Source organism: Microchirus variegatus, assembly GCF_963457635.1.
Source record: "Microchirus variegatus genome assembly, chromosome: 16".
Taxonomy (NCBI): Eukaryota; Metazoa; Chordata; class Actinopteri; order Pleuronectiformes; family Soleidae; genus Microchirus; species Microchirus variegatus.
Window position 1 is genome coordinate 13,537,072 of NC_139817.1, and position 24,753 is coordinate 13,561,824.

The window sequence follows — 24,753 nt, forward strand, 5'->3', positions numbered from 1 at the left end:
CAAGCTCATATTGCTTGACAATATTGAGAAATGGAAGTGTTTGTCTCACAATTTGGGCTTTTGGTTTCTTTAATTGTCAGATGCAGGTTGTTTTTGGAGTGAGCTCTTGGGTACTCACACTTTCTCTTTCTGTGATAGTTATTGTTTAGTTTGTGTATCATTATTGTTGAAGGACTAATAAGTAAAACATTTTCTTTATCCCTGTTTTGTCTTCTCCTCAAACAGACGTACAGGCTCAGAGGAGGCGGAGTCATGAGTGCACCAGAGGCACCCACACTTGGGGAGGCACCCGCACTTGGGGAAGCACCCACACTTGGGGAGGAGCAGGGAGATGGTGGAAGTGCAGCCACAGACGGCCCCTCAACTGCCTTACCTGCCTTACCCACCATGATCATCACAAATATGAGCCCAGCACCTGTCATAGTTAAGAAGGAACCTGGAATCTGCGAGACGAGCAACGGCAAACTTTTTGATGTCAACCCTGCTGAGATTTGTGTTGTCATTGGAGGAAATGATGGAGGAACGAGTGCAGGCGGATCCCGTAGAGCTCCGACCGAGGGTATGTTTGCCCTTGGTACTCCTCCTCCAACGAAGAGCACAGATTCATGCATAGGTGTGTGACTGAATATACATGCATTTGTTGACTGCAGTCGTGCCTGATGTCCGTTGACCCTGGCACTGCTTCCTGACTGTCATAATAGGCAGCACAGCTTTTTTTTAAAAACAGTGTCCTGCTACTTTTCCCATAGTTTTTTTGTGAAAACAGTTGACTGTTGCTGCTGTTGAATTTTTTTAATCAAATTTTCCAAGCCTGTAAGCACAATTTTTTTTTTTAAAGTAATTTGAGAGCTTTTGTCCCCCCAGTAACCGTAGTATGATTTGAGCCCACATTCAGCTATTCCACTTTCCACTCTATTGCAAAACCGAAGCTCTCACGTGACAGTGGTAATGATTGTTTTCAGTATTAAAACACCTATTCAGCAAATTCCTAGGTGAAATAATTTGCACAAACACACGCACCAATGCAACTGTGCATGGTACTGTGCAAAAGTCTTAGGTCACCATTAAATTTGTTTCAGCAATGCTATTATTCATTCTCAATCACTTTATTGGAAACATCCAGAAAATATGGGAAACATGTAGTGCGACCTACCTCTTTTAAACTTTAAGGGGAACCTGAATTTAATGTTATTGGATTTACCAATAATTAAGTAAAACAATATCTGCGATAGAAAAGGTCTTTCATTACAATCCAAATTCCAATGATAAGAGATTTTGACAGACACTGGTGTTGCCCTGCCTTGCTAGGCATACCTAAAAACAACCCTTTTATCACCACAGATGCTGTCATATGAAATGGTTTTACCAAGAATTTTAATGAACCACGGTTAAGTTGGGGAAAAAAAGCTGGATCTCATGCAACTGTTACTGACCAGTTAAAATTGCGTTGATTATCCCAGATACCGTTCTTGGCCCAGGACGTTCCCATAAATTGAATCAATTAATCAGAGTTGTAAATTCTTTCTTTTTTTAGGCAACAAAATCTCTGAGGAATTTCAGTTAATTTTAAAGTGAAGGAGAGACCACATTTTATGAAACATAAATATTGTGTGAAATGTGATACCCGCAGCAAAGGCGATTAGCTGACTGTTTTGGTATTACTCATAGTGATAAAGCTGGGGATAACAATGACAGCAGAACAGACAGAACTAAGATCTTCATGACAAATATGCTACATGTACAGTATATTCTCCTGATAATAATGCACTTGCCACCTTATTTTCATAACACCCTTTTCAATTCTCTCGCAGGTTCCTATGTATGCGGGGTATGTGGGAAGAAGTACAAGTATTATAACTGCTTTCAGACGCACGTCAGGGCACACCGAGGTAAGACAAAAGAAAAGCATTTGCCTTTTTCCTATCATCTGTATTGTCCTCAAATCATTCATGTTGTCTCCACGAGTCATTCAAATCTTGTTGTGACCAGATTATTAGATAATTATTGCTCTTTGAACTCTTTGAAATTATTTTAATCTACACCACCGTTCAAAATTGTGGGGTCACTTAGAAATGTCCTTATTTTTGTAGGAAAAGCAATGAATTTTTTTTCAATAAATATAACTAATTGGTAAATGTGGTAAACGACTATTCTAGTCTCAAATATCTGTTTTTTAATGGAATATGTACATAGGTGTATAGAGTCCCATTTCCAGCAACCATCTCTCCAGTGTTCTAATGGTACATTGTGTTTGCTAATCGTGTTAAAAGGCTATTGGATGATTAGAAAACCCTTGAAAACCCTTGAAAACCCTTGTGCAATTATGTTCGCACAGCTGAAAACTTCTTTCTTTGACAAAAGCTAGGTTTGAAGGGTAAAATTATTATTTTGAATATAAATCATTATTTCTAATCTTGTCAATGTCTTGACTAGGGCTGGGCGATTAATCAATTTTGAATCGAAATCGTATTTATTTGTTTGGACGATGTTAAAAATAAAAAGAAGGAAGATTTTTCTGATTTTTTTTTCCCTTTTTACTGTGCTCACTCAACTCCCCTTCCCTCTGCTCCATTCGCCTCCCCCTCCCCCCACTAGTTCTCTGACAATGTCAGCATGGCAGTGTGTGCGGAAAACAGTGAGAGTGCTGTGACAGGAAGAGACGTCCGACACAAGGATCAAGCCGAACAGTTAATCATTTTAAAAAAACTAAGGGGCGGCACCGCTGATCTACACTTTTTGTAGTACCTGGTACCAGGTACTATGCTAGTGGAAACGCTACTTAAGCCTGACGTGGCTGGTGGAAATGCGCCATTAGATGTGTAGCACGGCCATGTCTTAATTTGACATTTCAAATTGCAATTTGGTACCTTTTTGCTGGAGGATGTTTAGAAAATTAAATCTTAAATGTCATTTTCTATATCATTTTAATTAAGTCACAGAATGAGCAGTCTTGAAGAAGAAAATGTAAATGCAGTTTGGAATATTGGTTATTCATTTTATTCATGAGTCGAAAAATGCAGCTATGACCTTAAAATGAGAAAGCACTCCTGTTAATGTATTTTAATTTTCAAATTTGACATTTCAAATTGGAATTTGGTACCTTTTTGCTGGAGGATGTTTTGAAAATTAAATCATAAATGTCATTTTATTTATCATTTTAATTAAGTCACAGAATGAGCCGTCTTGAAGAAGAAAATGAAAATGGTTTTTGAAATTGATTATTCATTTTATTTATAAGTCAAAAAATGCAGCTCCATTTTGAAAATGAAAAACCATTCCTGTTCATGTATTTTAATTTGGAATATGAGACACATTTGCTTCCATAGATGTCAGCATTCTGTTTCATTCATCATAAAATATTTCTGTTGAGGCCAATTTCTAATGACTTTTCTACTTTCCATGTTTCCTTCTACAGAATCAGAGGCTATGGTTGGGGATGGTTTACCCCAGACTCCCAACAGTGAGTACACTTTTGCACACCCAAGCACAAAAATGTTTATCAGCATGCCAGCACAAGCTGTTTATTTCTCACTTGGGCCATTTAACAGACATAATGATTTACCAGATATCTTTTTCAGATTTTCATTCAGAAGACTGACACTGCACCACAGTCTAACTGAATTGAATTTACCATCCCTTAAAAAAAATGTTCATGTACATGATTGCTGGAAAAAAAGCTGAATTACATTCAAGTGTATGAGACTAAAAATATATATGAAAAAGCCCCTTTCACACGTGTACTCCCGATAATGTCCGGAGAATTAAGTCTGTTCGTTCTCTGAAGTTTGCTGCCCACATATGTAAAACACGGCTGGAGACGCATTCACAACAGCAGGAGAATCTCTGAAAGATCCAGATGATACATTTATTTTGATATTTGAGGCATTATTATTTCAGTTGGGGGGGGGGGGAGTTCTCAGTTTGCATTTGAAAGCTCTCAATTAAATTAAGTACGTTTCTAGTCTTTCTGATTCCCTCACAGAAGTATTGCGAGGGAACACAAAAGTCTGGTCAAAATATTTCCCACCATGATACAAACCGGTCACAGGTCAACCCCAGTGGAGCAGAGCCGTAACGATTTGTGAGTTCACGGTCGTATGCAGAAGTGGGACATGTACACGACACCGTAAAGATGGACCACATTCCGGGCTTCTTTACTGCTCCTGAACTGTCATTTTTGTCAAGTTCCATCTAAATGGTAGATCGGGGCCCAAAAGTCTGAACCTGGAAAAAAATGACTTGAAAGAGAAAACCAGATCTGAAACCAGAAAACCAGATCTGAAACCAGAAAAGCAAGATTTTAACCTAACTGAAAAATGTTTGTGTTTAGTTTTGATTTTAAATTGTAAAAAATAGATTTAAAAAAGAAAACATTTGTTTTTAATAAGAAAATATCATAAAATATGAAAATAATTTATTTCAAACTATATTTGAACTTTTTAAAATTTGAAAATATAATGTCTTTAGTTAAGTAGAAAAACCTAAACCTGATCGCCCTCATTACAGAACACTTGCCCATCCACTCGTTGAGGATTATGTGCAGTTTTTCCTGCCATGTTCTCACGTGAGCTCACTTAGACTTTATCCTGAGATTAGCCGGAGGAGCTGGAGGGAGAATCTCCGTAGCAACTTGTGCAAACATTTGTGCTCATGCATATATAGCCTGTGGAGAATGTCCAGAGAAATGTAAGGCCTAAATGGAACCACTGCTAATTTAATAACACTAATATTAAGCTACAAACAAACTACACAATAGTCACATGACTTCATCATCACCGCCATGAATCTTCTACCCTTTGATATGGTGCATCTACCTCTTCTGCAAAGCATTTCCTCATAGGAGGGTTAGTAATAGTTTGGAAGACAAAAAAAAGATAATCATGAGTTGAGTGTTTCCAGTTTTTTTTTTATGTTGTAAAGTGTGAAGATTGTCTTGAGCTTGTAGTAACTATAGACCTCAGCCGTATGCTTCAAGAGCACAATCTAAAAAATCCCCAAAACAAATGATAAAAAAGAAACGTCCGGACAAGGATACTGTAAGTGCAACGCTGCAAACTTGTTTGTGGGTTTTAGGCCTCTGCCCTGCAGCACTATATAAATAATAAATAATGATAGTCTATCTCAACCTGTCACGGTTAAAATGACTGATGTGACTGAAGATTGATGGTTGATGTATATCTTCTTCTGGTGCAACATGTAGAGATGGAATCAGGGGGGTGCGGTAGACTGACAAAAAGACTGCACACTCTCTGAGCGCTGTTTGTGTGGAGAGATATTATCTCTGGCTATGGGATGTGAAGCTGTGAAAGTTGCCTGAACAGTGTTACGTATTCCACTTTATCCAGTTCTGTCCCTGACAGGGGAGCTAACTCATGGTAACGGCTGTCTGCAGATATCAGGCTGACGTCTTGTCAGCGCGGATGAATTAGTGAGCACACTTTCGGTTTCTGTTCTGTCTGTGCTCAAAGTGATAATTACCGTTGATACCTGTAGTTGGTTAAACATCTGCTAAGTGACACATTTCCCAGGAAAGATAAATTCTTAGAAACACTTTGGTTGTTGTCTGTCACAAAATCATTCATTCAAATCAAAATTAATTGATTGTGAAAGTGCATTCTTTTGTGTATGTGACTGAAGGTTTCAAGTTCCTACTTCTCACTTGTATAAGTCACACATTGGACTGTGACTGGCTTCCAGATTATTTGTGATATCAACTAAAGCACCTATTTTTTAATTTAACATTTTGAGACTTGCACCATAACCGAAGACTCGCATACTAAGGCTGAACAATTTTGAAGACATATATGATTGCTATTATTTTGACAAAAACATATGTAAAAGGATTATTGTCTGATATTTGTGCAGATCTGGGAAGAAACAAACACGTTCTCTTCAGTCTGTAGAGTAAGATGTGTATTGATCAAGACAACATTGAATCTAAAATGATATTTTGGCTTGAACAAATATTGTGCCTCCTGCGATTGGAAAATTACAGTAGGCTGTATTGCGATTTCGATATAATTTTGATTAATTGTTCAGCCCTATGCATATGTCATTCTGTACAACAAATTTCAAATATCCAACAGCAGGATAGTTCAATACAAAAACGTTTTTGAGTGGAGAAAGAGGAGCTTTACACTTTCAGGTTCTGTTTTTGACCATACACAAAATAGCGACACATTGGACCTTATTAATCTGTTATAATTAATTCAACAGTGTTTAACCCTAAACTACTAATACAAATAAATGGCAGCCTCCAAATACGTGGCATGGCGTGGTTAATCAGCCGCCAGGGCCCTGTGTTTGTTAGACATCTTAAAATCACTCCCAGAAATCACTGTGAAAGTTTGATTAAGACTAAAAATACTCTTCACAGTACTTGAGTTATTTATAAAGATTCCTACAGCGCTCGTAACAAATCATTACTTGAATGTGCATGTCGCTTCAATGCAGCGGTAACAGCGCAGCGAGAGAAAATAGAGAATACTCATCCTCACGCAGACGGGAACAACAATAGGCCATTTTTCTTTTAGCTGTATGAGGAAGTCAAACACAGTTAAACCAAAAGAGGCCTGTGACAGTGTTAATAAGTAGGGCAGTTTCACTGCTTGGCAAAAGAAAATGCTGAAAGATTAAATTCTTCAAGAGGATGGAACATGCTGTAATGCATTTTTGGTGGATGTCACATATTTTGAGCTTATATTTGACTATGACTGGCATGCCAATTTACTGTATGCATGTATTTTTAAACATAATTTGCCTCCTATGAGCAGCCCAAGGAGTCTCTGGAAGAACATGGCAGTAGAGATAGAGTAGTGATAAAAGAAGAGCCATATTATGACCTGTTTTTGATTAATTTGATAAATGTTTTCGTCAGGAAACAGTGACGGTAGGGTGTTAAGATCTTGACTGCATGAGACCAAGATGGTCTGTAATGATTGTTTATTGTATTCCCTATTATTTCTTTAAAAAATTAATGTGGCCAGCCAAAGTGATCATGAGCACTGGTTTTCCAGGTAATTTGGTTTGTCAAAGAAGTAGTATAAGTATTGAAGAATTCTGGCTGAAATGTTGTGGAGGTGTGCTCGGTGTTGGGAGAGATTATTTTGGGAGTGTGGCAAGAACAAGCTCCATGTAATTCTGGCCAAGTAGGCGTTAAGATCATAAACGGCTCTATAATTAAAAATAAAAAAAAATAAAAAATTGAAGGTGGGGTGTGGGGGTGGGTGTTTGGCTTCAGGTAACAGTTAAACCAGAAAGTCACCAAAAAACACCCAGCAAAGGTTTATTCTACTATACCACATATTTTCCTGTTTACACTACTGTTCAAAAGTTTGTGGTCACTTAGAAACGTCCTTATTTTTGAAGGAAAAACTTTTTTTTTCAATGAATATATAGGGCTGGGCGATATGGCCAAAAAATAAAATCCCAAATTTATTTATAAAAAATTTGGTAATCGATTTAAAGACAAAACAAAAAAACTAAAGACAAAATAATTATTCATATGATGTACTATGTGTAAATGCATGACGTTTTACACACACATACACAGTGTCTGGACTAAAATACAGCGACAGCGTGATGCCAGTCGCGGACCAGACTACCGTGTTAAATATTGACATTTTAGATTTTTCCCTGGTAATTTTAAGAGATTAACCCACGTTTTTGGGTTGTTAAATATTTTTAAATGATCTACAGTTCGGCACTGTTCGGTTTGATCGTTGTGTCGGAGGTCTCCCGGAGCAAAGACTCAGTCTGATTTACAGTCACATATAACGGTAGCTCTCCGCTCGTGATCAGCGGTGCTGTCCCTACTTGTGCTACTCCTTTTTGTTGAAATGGGCTTTAAACAAACTTTGCAGCATGCAGTCACTTGTTCCACGTCTGTCGCTGCAAACCCAAACCAGTCCCAAATCATAAAAGATACTAGTCCTTTCTTGAGAACACAATTCTCGCACTCGTGTGCATGTCCGGAGGGGAAACAAGTAGGGGGGGTTCCGCACGGAAGCTCCCGAGGGCAAAAGTTGTGCCGTATTAAGAGGAGAAAACAATCAATGTTTTTATTTTTAAAATCGTCCAGAGCAAAAAACTTGAATTATTCGATGAAATCGATATATCACCCAGGCCTATGAATATAGCTATTTCTGATTAAATGAATCAGAAACACACTCTATACTTTGTTAATGTGTAAAACGACTCTTCTAGCTGCAAACGTCTGGTTTTTAATGGAATATGTACATAGGTGTATAGAGGCCCATTTCCAGTGTTCTAATAGTACATTGTGTTTGCTAATCGCCTTAGAAAGCTATTATTTTATTATTTATTATTATTATTTCTAATTTTGTCAATGTCTTGACTATATTTTCAGTTCATTTTGAACTCTTTTGATGAATAAAAGTGTGACTTTTAATGGAAAGCACAACAAAATTCTGTAGGTGACCCCCAATTTTTGAACGGTAGTGTAGATATTACAAACTAATCTAAAATCCCCCTCAGGAATCCATTTGCCTGAGTCTTTTGTGTCTGTTTTTCAAAGGAAAAACAAATATGCCCTCTCTGCCCCTTTTACACAACTTGGCACCAGAGACGCTCATTAACAAACCCGTTTAATATTGCAGAAAATGAAGAGTGCAATAAGTTACACATCTTCAAAAAAAAACTGTGAAATGACCTATGACTCGGATTCTGATATTTTATACGACACAGTCGCATAGATTTCACAAGAAAATATGCAGTTCAAGTCTGAGCCTAGCACATTTCTAGATGTGCCAGTCACTACTACCCAGATTCAACATTTGGAACTGGGATTTTTTTTTTTTTGTGAATTGAATTACTCTGACTGAATTCATCTTTTTTCCCCCAGGAATTCTTTGATTTTCAGTACAAATTTCAACCCAAGCAAGTGAAGACAAAGTAATGAGGCTTAGAAAACACAGAGAAAACTACATTTATTTATGTTTTAAGTGAAACAACTGAATGACTGCACTGTTTATCATTTCTTGTAATGCACAATGTCTGCCTGCATACATGCTGCCTGTGCTCCTTTGTCTCTTAATCTCCAGGTAGCTTCCGTTACTCCTGTGACATCTGTGGTAAGAAGTACAAGTATTACAGCTGCTTCCAGGAGCACCGTGACCTGCATGCAGTCGATGGTAATCATGAATTTCAAATCGTATTCTTGTCTTGAATGTATTTTTCTTTCCGTGAAACTATTTCGACAGAAAGTTGAAGCTGTTCACGGAAAACTTCACATTATTTGACAATGTTCTCTAGCAGCAAAAGCTGAATAGCACGGTAAAGAGAGTAGACCAAAGGAAAAAAATGGGGCCTCTTTTACTGAAAAATTCAAGCAGTAGCCTGTTGCCGACAATAGTCTCAAGTAGGGATGAAAAAAACATTGGCTTTACAATCTATTACCGAATATACAGTAGGCAGACATGCCAAGATCCTCCGATATGACTAATGACTAAAATAGTAGGCTGAATAGGCGGCTACCGCCCTGACTTCTATGCTGGTGCCCACTCCAACTATTATTTTCTTTATGTTATGTTATTTTGCACAGTGAAAATAAATGTATGTCTTTATCTGCTGCAGCATGAGTATATACGTATTCATTAATTTCACTACAAAAGATACTAAATGACTCTGCACTTAGGCGCAGGGAAAACATGTATTTATATCTGTGTCGGTATTAGTTATTGGTCCAAGCATTCCCGAAATAACAACAGAAAGTCCAAAATTGTGCATCTATAATCTCAAGTGGAGTCCATGAGAAGGTAGAGAAAGTTTAAATATATAAATCAACAGTGGGATACCTCTGTCTTTTTCTACACTGAACAAAAGTTAAACAGATGCACATACGCTTTAGTAACCTGAACATGTATTACAATAAAGGGTTAACTTAACCTTGTCATACTGTGTGCACAGAAGGGCAGGGTAATTTAGAGACATTATGTTATTTGAGCTTGAAGACACAAAGTTTGCGTGAACCCAATGTCGTTTGACAAAGTAGCTCGATGAAATTTGAACGTGTGAATATGATCTATACAGAAAAAAAAAAGCTGAATTCATCAGCATTCACGAGAAACAAAATATCCTCTTTGTTTCTTCCCCATCTCTCTCAGATCCTTATGAACAGGTAGTGTTACCTGTGGATGGCCTTAAAGAGGAGGAGCCAGTCGAACCCTATCAGAAAATTGGACCAAGTAAGACCGTTTGTTTTTAAAGTTAGTTTCATGTATTTCATAGGAAATGGAGGCACAAGGTGACTGGAAACATTGATGGAGACAGTCACAGATCAAAGCAGTATTTACAAAGCTCACTTTAAATATGGTTGTGTCAGAAAGAATTGGGATGATTTGCCTCTGTACTGCATTATCTAAAGGTTATTTGATATTTGTTTCAGGTAATATTTTGCTGATTAGTTAGATCAAAATCTGAAATTTGATTTGAAACACGTTTACTTGTCTTTGAAACTCACATTACACAGCTTGAGTCCACCTGTGTCCAGTTGAGTTCATTGGACATGGTTTGTAATAAAAGCCTTATGTCATGGAGATGATCCATATTTAAAAAAACGAAAAAACGAAACAAAAAAAGCACTAAGCATATGAGCGCTAACTCCACACTGGAAAGGTTTCAGAACATGAGTCCAAAAGTCCTCCTTCGCAGGGGAAAAAGCTCTCGCCCACTTCAGCAGAGACCGTGGGTTCATTCGACGGCAGCGGGTGTCCCTTCAAACACAATTGGCAGTGTTCGCAGGTGGGAAGCCTGCACTTGTCACTGCACTAATGACCTACTGATTTGGATAATGTGAACCTCCACACACAACACAGGGAGCCCTGTGTATTTTTTAATCTTCTATAATATTTTGGGATTAACGTTAAATCTAAAAATTGGAGTTGGGACTTTTCACTTCAGTAAAGATACAATCAGAATCACTAGCCCCCTCCTTCCTTCTTTCCTTCCATAATGTTAGGACTTCCTTTTTTTCCTGCTTCTCCTTAATGACACAAGGCATGAATAACAAAACAATTCCCCCTCGCCTTTTTTCAATGAACGCAACTAATCACACAAATTGGCTATTGAATCATGAAAGAAAACACGCAGAAAAATGAAAACAAAGCCTTGTGTGTGTTTGTTTTCTCGTCTTCAGAAACTGGGAGCTATGTTTGCGAGTTCTGTGGGAAGCAGTACAAGTACTTCAACCCCTACCAGGAGCATGTTGCTCTTCACACACCAATGGGTGAGCCCATTTTTAAGTCCAGCTCCTCGTTGTAGTCATTCTGTTTGTTTGTACAATCATGACCTGTGATAAATATGTGTTATGAAAGTGCAGTTATCTTGTATTTTATTTCTAAATGTTTCTAATTGAACTGCAATTAATATCTCTTGGCACAGGCTCCTTTGATATGAATGCATCACGGGTACAGGAGTGTGGAAGTATGGATATGAGTAAATTTGGTATCAGCCAAGCTGCTAAGATAAAAAGTAAGTGTTATTTATTTTCTTCTCTTTTTGTATTTTTCAGTTAGTTTTGACTGGTGAAAACTATAGCTGGAACAATTAATACTAAATTAACTTAATTAACTATTTTGATAATCGATTAATCGGTTTGAAGCATTTTAGCTTCTTAAATGTGAATAACAAAGAAATCATTAAAAACTGAATCATTTTGGTTTTTTGGACAACACAAGACATTCGACAAGGTCCTCATTTCCAGGTTTGCCAAACACTGATCAATGTTTTTTTTAACGTTTTCTGACATTTTATGGACCAAACGAATAATCGAGAAAATAATCAACATTTTAATCGATTACAAAATAATCGTTAGTTGCAAGTGCAAGTGCATTAGATTAGCCAGCAGTGATGTAGACATTTTTTTGAAAGTGGCTGCAGGTGTTGACTTAACAAATTGTAATTCTGTTGTAAATTAGTCCATTGGGCAGAGATTGATGCTAATAAAATGAAAAAAAAACAAAAACAGACAACCTATATGTACAAAACCATTACTCCAAACAGCACTGTGACTCTTGTCGCCATCGTGTGCACACTCATGAAACTGGCAAAGCTGGATTTGAGGGCTGTCACCATAAAATCACCGTCCTGCTGACAGAATTCTTTAGAAATGGACACACATACCATACTATTGCTCAAGTGTGTTATGTTACACTGAGCGAGTGGAACAAGGATATAAGTTTGACTCTAAAGTGGTGTTTCCACTGTGTAGAACAGTTCGTTTCAGTACAGTGCGGTACGTCATTTATTCCGTTTCCATTAGGAATAGTACTCAAATAACGCGGTGCGGTCAGAGTGGAGCAAATGCCTCTTGATGCTTGATATCGTCCCCCATTATCGTCCACTGTGCTGCGCTCGATGTAGTCGTTCATTGACGTTGCGCCAGTTCGACGTTATGCTCCACGGGCATCGGGCACAGCCGACAACCCACCATTCTAAGCTGTACCAAACTGTACCAAACCGAACCGTACCAACACAGCCTAGAGAGTGGATCACTATGTCCTTGCCACTGAATTGTCTTCCAGACATTATTAACCTTTTGTGAATAGTTTGTGTGTTTTCCTTGATATTTTTATTCCTGCTCATTCTGTTAAACACATAAAATCTCTGTTTAAAACATTAATTCAACATTTTATATGGATTAAATCGATTTGTTATTTTTCTTGTTGTGCTCGTCAAAGCTGGTTTGTTACTATGGATGAAAGATAATGAAGGGAATACTTTAAATAACTAACATCTGTCATAATTATTTCAATTTTAGCCTTTCTTTATCTGAGCACATTATTTGTAGTATGTTGTTTACAATGCAGACACTTTGAAATAACTTTTTTTCTTTGCTTCACCAAAACCTTTTTCTCCAGCTGTCATAAATCATTGATTTTTCTCCCAATTGGTTCTGTATTTGTGGCAAATGAGTCCTCCCAATCTTTCTGCTGAGAAGCACTCTGTTATAAAGAACTATTTAAAGCACCACATACTCACATCTTAGAAGTGGGTCAATAAGATGGATTGAAGAAGAGGAATTAAACCAGTATTTAAATGTAATACAAACATTTGGATCCTTTGTCAAGGCTGTTAGCGTGATTGATTTTTCATGCTAAACTAAAATTAAGTTTAAATTGCATGTCATTGACTTGGCTCCATTTTAACTGATGATTTGTTAATAATTTGAATTAGAAAAAAATGTATGCACATGATTTAGCACGGTCATGTCCCTCATTGTTTCTCCTGCGCTTTCGCCAACAGACAGTCCTTTCAGGCGGAAACTGGAGAGTGCAATTCAGTCGAGTCTGGTTGACACAAATAGCTCGCAGAATTCAAGCGGTGAGCTCTGAATCACTTATTATACATGGATGTGACACTGTGTGTGGAAATGTATTATTTCTGCTCAAAGTGTCAAAAAATATTTTCAGTTTTGCCACAGTGCAAGTAAATGTGAATGCTAGTACAGATAGAAACACTATTTCTGGTGTTGAGGATGTAAAGAAGTTTGTACACTACTGTTCAGAAGTTTTAGGTCACTTAGAAATGTCCTTATTTTTTGAAGGAAAAGCACTTTTGAATGAATATAACATTAAATGAATCAGAAACACACTACATTGTTAATGTGGTAAACGACTATTCTAGCTGCAAACGTCTATTTTTTAATGGAATATGTACATAGGTGTATAGAGGCCCATTTCCAGCAACCATCTCTCCAGTGTTCTAATGGTACATTGTGTTTGCTAATCGCGTTAGAAGGCTATTGGATGATTAGAAAACCCTTGGGCAATTATCTTGGCACAGGTAAAAGCAAAGTTTGAAGGGCAAAATTATTATTTTGAATAGAAATCATTGTTTCTAATCCTGTCAATGTCTGACTATATTTTCTATTCATTTTGCAAGTCTTTTGATGAAAGTTTTAATGGAAAACGCACACAAAAAATTGTATAGGTGACACTGAACTTTTGAACAGCAGTGTATGTCTACCCTGTTAGTTTAGAAAACTCTTTTTGTCATTATTCTACTCAAAGTATCAGCTCAAATTTGACATTTTTCCTTAGTATCTGCATTTTTAACTGACTGCTGAAAGCTGATTCATGCTCGTTTATGGGTGTTTTCTTTTTTTTCATCTTCAGTTTTTCCATGCACAAATTACATAGTGGGAATCTACCGTCACAGGCAAATGCACTCAGATGGTTGTCAAACTCCACTGTTACTGGATACTCCTTTTTCCTTTGTGCCATGCTCTAAATCCTAAAGTGACCACCCACCTAGCAGCCATTTTGCTTTTGCAAATAATAAGAAACAATAGTTGGGAACTCTACTTGGTCTTTGGTCTAAATTAAAATTGATGTGGTCTTAGTGTTTTAATCACTGTGTTTACTACAGTACATGTGATGACTTGTTAGGATTTTACATCTTTGATAAAGGGCCAGTAATTCTGTCTCTTGTGCATGTTTGCTTGGAATTTAAGGAACAAAGTTGTTTGCTTCGGGTAAGATTTCACTCAATATGTGCCAGTAATGTACACCGTGATTCACGTTGCTGACGCTTTTATTGAAAGCAATTATACTAAAAGTGACAGAATAGCTTTGCCCAGATCACAGGGATATAGAGTAAATGCTTTTCATTGCAAATCATGCTTGGATAAATACAAAAATATACGAGAAATTAAATAACACAGCAATGCGATATAAACAGCAGTATAGAATCTTTCACTGTTACATTACATTTTTTTTTTAATTTCCCTTCCTCCCCATCCATAGGAACTCCGAGCCCTCTGGTGGCTGGCTCCTTCCCTGCAACACAGAGTAAGTCCAACCCCGCCTTCCTGCTCAATCAATACATACTGTACTGTATGCATGCAGCACTCCTTCTCATATCACCTTTTATTTCTCGTGTGCTTCATTTTTTTTTCGTTAAACTGGCTGTGTTTGGTGCTTTGGGTCTTTAATCTACGATGATTATACGGATTATTAGCTATAAGTAGCTTTATTATCAGGATGGATCAGTCTTACTGTACATCAGTATCATATATATATACACAAGATGCAGAGTAGCTTTTGTTTTTGACAGGCTGACAGCTAAGCATTTGCTGATTTGTGCTTTTTTCTTTCGGTGTTGTTGAAGCAGACAGCAAATAGGTGGTAGGTGATATGCAACAGAGGACTGTGGAACACAAAATACAAAATCCAGTCTACAACAAATGACACATTACAACACAATTTCTCGATAATCCTTCGGCAGATTGAGCCAACTTGGGCTCCAAAACAAATCACCTTGGTCTAGCTGACTTTCAGGGCTGCTCCATTTGGCAGAGATCCAGTATAGATCAAAGATTTAAAAAAAAAACAGGCTGCACAGTATTTTTTTTTTTTTTACTTTTTCTCCGACAAAGAGTCAACACTCTTCTGGACCTTGTGATTTTTTAGAACCCTACACTTGTGGTGCCTGTGGCATCCAGTTCCAGTTCTACAACAACCTGCTGGAGCACATGCAGTCCCATGCTGGTGAGTCCACGACTACAGATGCATGTTGCGCTCGACAGGGAGACGAATACAGAACGCAGAACACACCCTCCGCTGCTGCAGTGCATGTGAAAGTCATTACGATTACGCATAATCCGTTTATTGTTTGAGGTTTAGCCATTGAATTGTTGAGCAAAATTTGTATAGTTGCAATAATGAGTTAGGAGGGTTGTTGCAGATCTGGATCTGAGGCTGCAGGATGCATTTTTTATTTTATTAAAAATTAAACCTTTAGTGCATCACAAAATAAGACACCTTGTCTTCTCATTATCTCACTGATTAAGTAATCGATTAGTTTATAAATTGTGAAAAGTAACAACTATGTCCAATGGCAAGCACCCACAACTGAAAGTCATGACAAAATAATTAGGTTAATTAATATATGACAACTTGAATATCAAGCAAGCATTTGAGAAGCTTTATCTACTATATTTTTTACTGGATACATTATTCAAATTACAACTGAATAGTATAATCGATTTCAACAAATTTGCACTGCGGTTTTATGATACAGTTTGATAATTAATCGCTGAGGGAGGACAAAGTACTCAGTTATTTTCATTTCCTTTTCTATCTCCTTTTTAATTTTGTGTCACGATATGATTATTTGCTTTTTTTTTTCCACTGGAAACTCTTTCACACACACACACACAGTTTGCCCATTAAATTAGCACAATATCATCACCTGTGCCCCGATCTTCCATGTCTGTGTCCTCTCAGCTGATAATGAGAACCACACCAAAGGGGAGTCTCCCAAAACCTCTGCAGCCACAGGTCCTCAGGAGCAGCTGTGGAGAGGTCCTCAGGCTCAGGCCCATTCCTCAGTGAAACTACAAATCCAGCCTCAAAGTATCTCCCAGAGAAACCACACGCTCCTTCGTAAGTACTGCCATCAACCATTTTCATTGCAGCCTGTTGGTTATTGTATATGTATGGATAACACTTTGCAGCAGGGTGGTTAACAGGCATGCCATATAACTGTAATATCCTTGTTTAAAATAGCAGCAGGGACATTTTGTTTCTTCTCTCTCTCTATATGTCCCTTTTTTTCTACTGTATCAGTCAAATAAATGTTTTCCAATTTCTGTTTTTATAACATTCTCTGTAGGCTTTGCTAGTTTATTGAACACGTGTCACAATTACCTTCCTGATGTGATGCCCGCAACTACTTCTTTGGCAAGGTGTTTGATAGAAAATGGTAGCAATAACATGACGATTATGCTGATTTGAACAAATTCTCACCTTTGTTGGTGCCATGCATGGTTTGCAAATGTCTCCACATTCTGAGTTTAAAGTGAATATATTATCTGTACAATTCTCTGACTGTGTACATTTTCTGTGAATACACTACCGTTCAAAAGTTTGGGGTCACTTACAAATGTCCTTATTTTTTGAAGGAAAAGCACTTTTTTCAATTAATATAACATTAGATGAATCGGAAATACACTCATTGCATATACATTGTTAATGTGGTAAACTGCATTTTGTATGCATATTCTAGCTGCAAACGTCTGGTTTTTAATGGAATATGTACATAGGTGTATAGAGGCCCATTTCCAGCAACCACCTCTCCAGTGTTCTAATGAAGCAGTCCCCAACCTTTTTTGCTCCACGGAATGGTTTAATGTCGGGCAATATTTTCACGGACCGGCCCCCTAACGCTCTCTGGTCGCTATGGTAACACTTAAACGTGCCTTCAAAATAAGATACACAAAACAGCTTTGCAAGTGGGCGTGCACTGCATGTAAACATTTCATTAATTTTGATGTATTTGTTTCAATCACTGAATGAAGCCTGTCATATTTGGGACAAGAGTCAGGACCTTAAATTGCTTGCACAAAACTAATGATCAGCACTCAGCATTTGTTCATCAAAATCAGTATGCGCCGAGAGCGTCGGCGGGGCGGGAGAGAGAGAGTAAAGAGTGTGAGTGAGGTCTGCGGTCTTGGCGATTAGGTCAATTACGTCGCACAAGTAAGCAAGTTTTGCGACCTACTCCTCGTCACTGAAATGTGCTGCCAGCGGTGACTTATTTTCTGAGAGAAATCTCTGCAACGGTTCTCGTAATTCAAACACTCTGGCCAGTGATCTCCCTCGGGATGCGTCAAGAGTGAGTCATAGACAGATTTAAAGTGGGATCCGGTCATTTTTCAAAATAAAACATTGTTCAGACCCCGGTAATAAATAAAAACGGAAATAATGTAAGTTATTTATTCTTTCTGTGTGGCCCGGTAACAAACCAGGGGGGTTGAGGACCACTGTTCTAATGGTACATTTTGTTCGCTAATCGCGTAAGAAGGCTATTGGATGATTAGAAAACCCTTGAAAACCCTCGTGCAATTATGTTCTTTGATGAAAGCAAAGTTTGAAGGGCAAAATTATTATTTTGAATAAAAATCATTATGTCTAATCTCATGTCTTGACTATACTTTCTATTCATTTTGCAACTCTTGATGAATAAACGTGTTACTTTTAATGGAAAACAAAAAAATTGTATAGGTAACTTTTGAACTTTTGAACGGTACTGTATTTCAAATTAAAACACCGCTAATGATGTTTTCTCATTTGCTCTGCTTTCATATTCATCTCACTGCTGTTTGCACGGGCAGACAATAATGGACTGCCTGAGAAGGAGCGACAGCAGGTGGCTGAGCGCCTCTTACGGGTAATGTGTTCAGATTTGAGCATGCTAAATGTGCTCAACAGCAAGGACTTCCTCAAGTTGGCACAAACCCTCGTGGATACCGGTGCTCGTCACGGTGCCTACTCCACCCGTGATGCTCTTGGCAACATGAGTGCCTTGGCACTGCGCCAGCTGCCCCGCATGTACAACCAAGTGAAAGTCAAGGTCACGTGTGCTCTTGGCTCTAATTCCTCACTTGGCATCGCTGTCACCTGTCACTCGCAGATGATTGGACCAGATGCTTGCTATGTTCTCACAGCGTACCAGGTGGAAGGGTCGAGACTGAAGCGATATGTGCTTGGAGTAAGGGAGGCTGAGACGAGGGAAGGGCCTGAGCAGGTTCAACACTGGGTTCAGAATGTGCTATCGGAGTTTGTGATGTCAGACATTCGCACTGTGTATGTCTCAGAGCCAAGAGTGTGGTCAACAGGATTTGTGGGATCAACTCTGGGTAGCAGTGGACGGGGGAGGATATGCCTCCGCTGCGCTGGGTGTTCACTTGGCGCAGTCGTCCAGGCCGTACTTGGGAAGCGCAGTCTCCAGGCTCGAGGTCTTCATGAGTTGGCCGAGCTTCTCGCGACGTGCAGAGATATTGCCTCCTCCACCACACTGGCTTTCCGCGAGGAAATGTTTACCAACACATCCTCAAGCTCTTCTGATGAAGGTTCACAGGTTGTTCCCACTCCGCCTTGCTGGGATCGCATGGCTGAAGCTCTTCTTCAGGTCCATGCCCACTTTGAACAGATCTGTGAGGCTTATGGACGCAGCAAGGCCACAGCTCCAGTACTCCAAGGTCTCAACAAACACCTGCTCGGCACGCTGGCATCTCTCTTGACCCCTTTGCGCCTGGCAGCTCTGGAGCTGAGCAGCCAGAGGAGACCAACCTTACAGCAGGTTCTGCCCGTCTACCTACGCTTGGAGAAGTTTTTCACATCCAAAGCAGGAGAGGCTGGAACTGGCACAGCTAGTAAGCTCTGCCACTACTTCCTAGAGGCACTTAAAGAAAACTTCAAGGTAATGAATTTGTATCACTTCCATCCAAAACTTGTCATTTTGCTGTTTGAGTGTGATTATGCCTTAGTCGGACTGCTTCGTTTTCCAATACATTGTCAGAAAAGTCCTGAAATAATATTTTTTTTCCTCAATACCAAATATCAAAACACTCATTTCTGCTCTTTATTTAATAATTTAAAACATTTTCAAGTGATATGAAGAAATTATTTTAAGTAAAGCCACAAGTCTCACTAGTACACAAGTTTTTGTCATGTACCAGTTTTTGGTACATGATGGGCGTTAAGTTGCTCCCAAAAACGACCCACCTCCTAGTAAATGACAGTGACATTATTTACGTCTAAATGACGTTAGATAGATACTTATCTAAAAAGTGTTGGACACGGTGTCAACATTAACGCATGACGCATTTCCATTACGACTGACCGGAAAAAGACACGCGTGATGTCATGTTTACTCCCGGTTGTTAAAATGAGTCTCTAAAGTAATGCTAAACTTTAAAAACAGAGGCATACATACGCAGTACACCGGTACGCTGATTATTTGTAGCGCTGCTCTTCTCCGTTTAACGCTCCAGTTCAACTGAAGGTGTGCTAACGGCGCTCACGCAGCTAATGGAGCTAACTGGTAAACAATGATTCTGCGGCACGTAAACATGACGTCATACACGTCTTTTTCCGGTCAGTCGCCATGGGAACCTGTCATGCATTAATGTGCATTAACATTGTTGCTGTTAACGTGCCCAGCACTAAAATAAACATACATTTGTCTTAAAATGATTCCAGGGGGCATATAGTTGCATATAATATGTTTTAGAAAGAATTAAGTTCACTGAATTATTTCTCTCTCCAGGTTGAACGTGCTCACCAAGTTGCCATGGTCCTGGATCCACTGCTCAAGCTTCGCTCAGTGCCGGCTTACCAGCACGAAGACATCATTTCACGTGCCTGTGAAATGGCTGCTGAAAACAGGGATGGAGGTATGACGGGTGGTGGTGGTGGTTCAGGCGAAGATCGGGACACCGACGGCCCCCCGACTAAAATAAGCCGCATTGAGTGTGGTGGAAGTAATGGCGGCACCTCAAGGGGGGCATCCTTGTGTACCATGTCTGGTAACGATGAGAGTCAAAACAAGGTTCGACAAGAAATCTTTCAGTACCTGGCCGAGCCTCTTCTCCAAGGTACACCTGATCTCTTCCACTACTGGAGCTCAGCAGTGGGTGAGAAGTTTCCCAGGCTCTCCCGCCTGGCTCTGTGGCTCCTCGCTGTGCCTGCGGTGGGCATACACGGGGAGTGCGTGACTGTGTGCGAGCAGAGCCTGGCCATGAAGAGGAGGCAACAGGTAACCACTGAGGAGATGAACAAACTCATTTTCCTTCGCTCTAACATGGGCTAGAAGAAAAAGCTCCAACCAACCCTAAACAACCGAACCCTCACCTCCAACAAATGACTCAAGACTATTATTTATATACTGTAGGGTTAGATCAACCGTAAACTTCAATGTGTATGGACAATAAATACTTCTCCAAACAGATATTTACAGGAAAACTCACATTGTATAGGTTGCAGACGCCCATAAAAAAGCTTATTACATATTTTATATGGAGAAAGGACTGTTGTAAAGTACTGTGGAAAAAAAATGTAGGGGTGGAACGTTAACTCTCAAAAGGCTGTTGTGTTTGGTTATGCCACACTCGGTTTGGGATGCACATGGAAGCAGGGACTAGATTCTGTCTTCTCTTGGCCAGTCATTTGAATTCCTCCAGGCTATATTGCTGTTGTTCTCACTGGATGATGGCAGAATTTTCAGGTATATTCAGCTTTCGCTGCTTGAAACTACTGTCATAGACCTCTGAAAACAAACTCACGTATCAAGGTTTTCAAAGAGGTCAGTGTTAAATACTGTATCGCTTACAGTAAAGTCATCATTTTCATTGGTGTATGACAAAAAAAGAAATCAAGTAGTGGATCTTCACTGCCGTTGTTTCTCCGACAATTGTGTACTCGGTTTATGATTTACAGATTTGTTTTTTTTCTACCACTGGAAATGACACATTTCATATCCAGCCATGGGAGTTGTCTGTGCTAAAACTATTTACAGCAAATTTGGTTGTTACATCAGTGGTCTTGAAATGTAGCTGCAGATCATTTGCATGCACTGCACTGCACTGCATGCATTTTTCACCCAGAAGGAAAAGAAAAAGAAAAAAAAACAGCTGATAAAACATGAATTCTGGTATGATGCCTCCTCCTTAATTTAGGCAGCGGTCTAAATACTCTACTGTTGGGGATTTTTTGAGCATGGTATCAGAACCTGTTTTGTGATCAGCTTTTAAACTGATTTCATGTAGCCTTACTATATTTCCTTTGCTGGATTGCACCAACAAGGACTTGCGGAACATACTGAATAAATTAATCTTATTTTATCCTTAAATACTTGATGGTACAACCCAGCTTGCATGTTAGTAAATATACAAAAACAACATGTAGAGGCCAATTTGTGTGTTTTTAAATATTTTCCAGGGCTGGCATAATTCAGTAAATGCCACATCAGTTAGCTTTGTGAAAGGACACTTGCGTGTCCATAAGTTCCATTAATACACTTTTTTTTTTTCTATGTTGAAGATGTTCTGCCTGTGCGTTGCCGTTAGATAAACAGCAGTAATGTTATTAGCCTTCAGTTTTAGCTTTTGGACAAGGATTTATTTCTTAATTATATAAATCCTTGTGTGGTTGCCCACTGTATGTGTGTGTGTGTGTTCAAAGCTTAATTAGAAAACTTTTTTCACAGAAAACTTATTATTGCTACCTTTTTATTTATTATTCTTTCTGCATTATTCTTTCTAATATAAATTTTGTCTTCCTTATGTGAACCACATATTTTCATTTTTAAGGCAATAAGCTTTATCACGAGGCACCGTTTCTAACTCTCTCTCGTTTAAAAAAACAAAACAAAAAAAACACGACTGTTGTCACGATGCTCCTGCAGTTTTAATATTAAGAATATATTATTTTCTCTTTGTGAAATCAATGGGATCTTCTCAGGAATGAGTGCACCCACGCAGGCACCGCCACTTTTTCCTCACTGAACCTAAAACTCACACAACTGTGACCTCAACGCCGAGGCATGTACTGAATCGTGACTTTTGTGAAACGTTCCACCCCAAATGCAGTTGGTGCCATTTGCAACAAACGGGAACATAAAAACACACTTTTAGGACAAAGCAAATTCTCACAGTACATTCATTAAAGTTACCACATGCATACTAATGAAGTCAAGTTATTTATTTTTCTAATGGATTTTACAATACATTTACACGAGCTAATACCTCCTAAAAATGACTTGGATGAATGGAAGTTATACTGTAATACTTTGTTTGTTGCCTCTGGTACTAATCGGTCAACTACTAGTTTGTCATTTGTGTTTTTTGGGCCTTAAGTCTCTCTTTCATGCGATCACTTTAATCCCTCAAGTCAGAGCCAATGCCATGCCTTTTTCTATTGCTCTTCGATTGCCTTCTGTTCACCATCTTTTTTCTGAAGCTTGTAGTTTTGTTTTCACTGCTGTCGACTCCACAGGACTCACTGACAAATGGTTGAAACAGTGTCCTCTGGTGGTCTAAATGTGGACTTTTTTTTTGTTATTTGAGAAGTGCTTTATTCCTATCTTCCCAAGTTTTAAAAGGTTGTAAGTGAATGACTTTTTAAATGATCTCAGTTCAATAAAGCAGTCCACTATTAATTGCGACATGGACACACACCCAAGCACAACTGTTCACTGTATGAAAACAGACTCCCTCATGTTTACTATATAACCCACTCTTGACCTAAATGTTAAACATTAGCTGCCTAACATATGCTTTAGATTGTCTTTTTTCCTCATGTTGACGAACTGAAGGCCGCTGTAAAACACAAGGTGCGGTCTCCGTTTTGTTTTTTTCCTGCTTAACAACTCTCACTGTTTTTGGTTGACGATACAAATACTGCTGCACTGTATTTGAAATGAAGAAGTGACTTGTTTAATCCCTTGTCACGATCAAATTATCACACTTAACTGTCTACAAACTGCACCACCGTCACCCCTGTGTGGACTGTTGTGATTGTTCATGCTTTATTTATCACCCACACTGACTGAAGTCATTTTGTTACATGGTTGCAGGAGGCACAGAAGTAATCAGTCTCGGTATGATGATGATAATAATATTTTTGTTCCATCTAAGTACAGCCTCTGTGGGTTTTCATATGATATTCAAAACGCATTTGTCGGCCAGTCTCATATGACAGATGTGCTTTGAGTCACGTTTTTATGTTCACTGCTGTTTTCGACCTGATTTATCTATTCACAAATTTGTATTTTTTAGTATGAAAAACAATTACTGTAGATGAAATTTATTTTTTCTTTTACAGTACCAGTCTAATGTTTTACCTCAGTACTCAGGAGGTAATATTGTAACTTTTACGTGATTGGAAATTAAGTTGTTCATACAAAAAAACAAAACAATTATAGCTTCGGTCAAAGAAGTAGTCGATAAACTGTACATTGGTCTGCCGTTAGAGCAGTGCTACTCGATTGAACTGATGGAGAGGGATTTGTTTCTTTTCTGTTTTTAAATAAGTATTTTAAATAAGATATGCTCTGGGACAAAAATGCCATTGTTGACTTAATGATGTCAACGGAAATTTTACTTAAGAATAACAACTTTTTGTTAATTAAAATGAGAATTATATCTAAGATATGCATGCTTTTAGTAAGAGTACAATATATAAAGTTATCAGCCAGTGTTTCTCATCGGACGGAAGTGAATCATATTGGTGCAGAGTAGACGTTATCTAAAGACATGTCAACGAGAGATTAACAAGCAAACATGGACTGAATTTTAGCTTTCTGAAGGTGAAAGTAGCGACGTTGAGCATGGGTTTGGTGTTAATGGGCTGACATCATCCATTTTCAGAGGATGTATATACAAGAAAAACTGCTGTTTTTATGCCACAAGGGGGCGCCTTTATTTCAGAGATAAAGTAGGGAGCACCAATAACATTATACCTCTTTTTTCTACAGTAGCATTTCAAAAGGTTTTGATATAATAGGAAAACTCAACTTAGATACTGTTGTTAGAAATCAGCTGTAAGTTTTATTTTGTTTCAGGATTTTAACTTATTCGGATAATAAACATTCACTTGTAAAAACAAAAAAAAATGGTATAAGGATGCTAACATGGAGATCTGTTTTACTCTGGATTATAGTCTGTATCATCAATTCAGGTTAAGAAACTAGTGTTGCTTTTATCCTATTTAACAGGCATTTCTTCCTTTTATACTCTGCTAAAATGCAAAAAAAGAAGAAAAAACAAAAACCGTGTTTGATTCTTTTCATTTTTGTCTTTTTTTATCGCAATTTGGCAGCAGATTCCTGTGTAGATTCAGATCTGAGTTGTCTTATTAGTAAGCCTAATTTATACTTTTGTAGCAACACTATTTTTATATAATGGCAAAGAAACAGTTTAGTGTCTTTTTCTTTGTTTCTTTTTTTTTT

General features: G+C 38.4%; 1 protein-coding gene across 1 annotated transcript; it reads left to right on the forward strand.

Annotated features, from left to right (window-relative positions):
• The first annotated feature begins 377 nt into the window (after positions 1-377).
• Positions 378-24,753, forward strand: znf618 (zinc finger protein 618). Its single transcript, XM_083903257.1, has 14 exons — positions 378-559; positions 1,812-1,889; positions 3,416-3,460; positions 9,063-9,152; positions 10,125-10,205; positions 10,672-10,761; positions 11,156-11,245; positions 11,401-11,490; positions 13,264-13,341; positions 14,766-14,810; positions 15,432-15,509; positions 16,248-16,406; positions 18,137-19,224; positions 20,074-24,753. The coding sequence occupies exons 1-14, from the start codon at positions 388-390 to the stop codon at positions 20,614-20,616; spliced, it is 2,727 nt and encodes a 908-aa protein (XP_083759383.1). The 5' UTR covers positions 378-387; the 3' UTR covers positions 20,617-24,753.

What these genes read in the sequence shown, in the direction of transcription:
- znf618 (XM_083903257.1), top strand. Translation starts at nt 388, where the DNA reads ATGATCATCACAAATATGAGCCCAGCACCTGTCATAGTTAAGAAGGAA. An exon ending in TGACCTGCATGCAGTCGATG is followed by an intron (nt 9,153 to 10,124) that starts GTAATCATGAAT and finishes CATCTCTCTCAG; the next exon opens with ATCCTTATGAACAGGTAGTG. An exon ending in TAGCTCGCAGAATTCAAGCG is followed by an intron (nt 13,342 to 14,765) that starts GTGAGCTCTGAA and finishes CCCCATCCATAG; the next exon opens with GAACTCCGAGCCCTCTGGTG.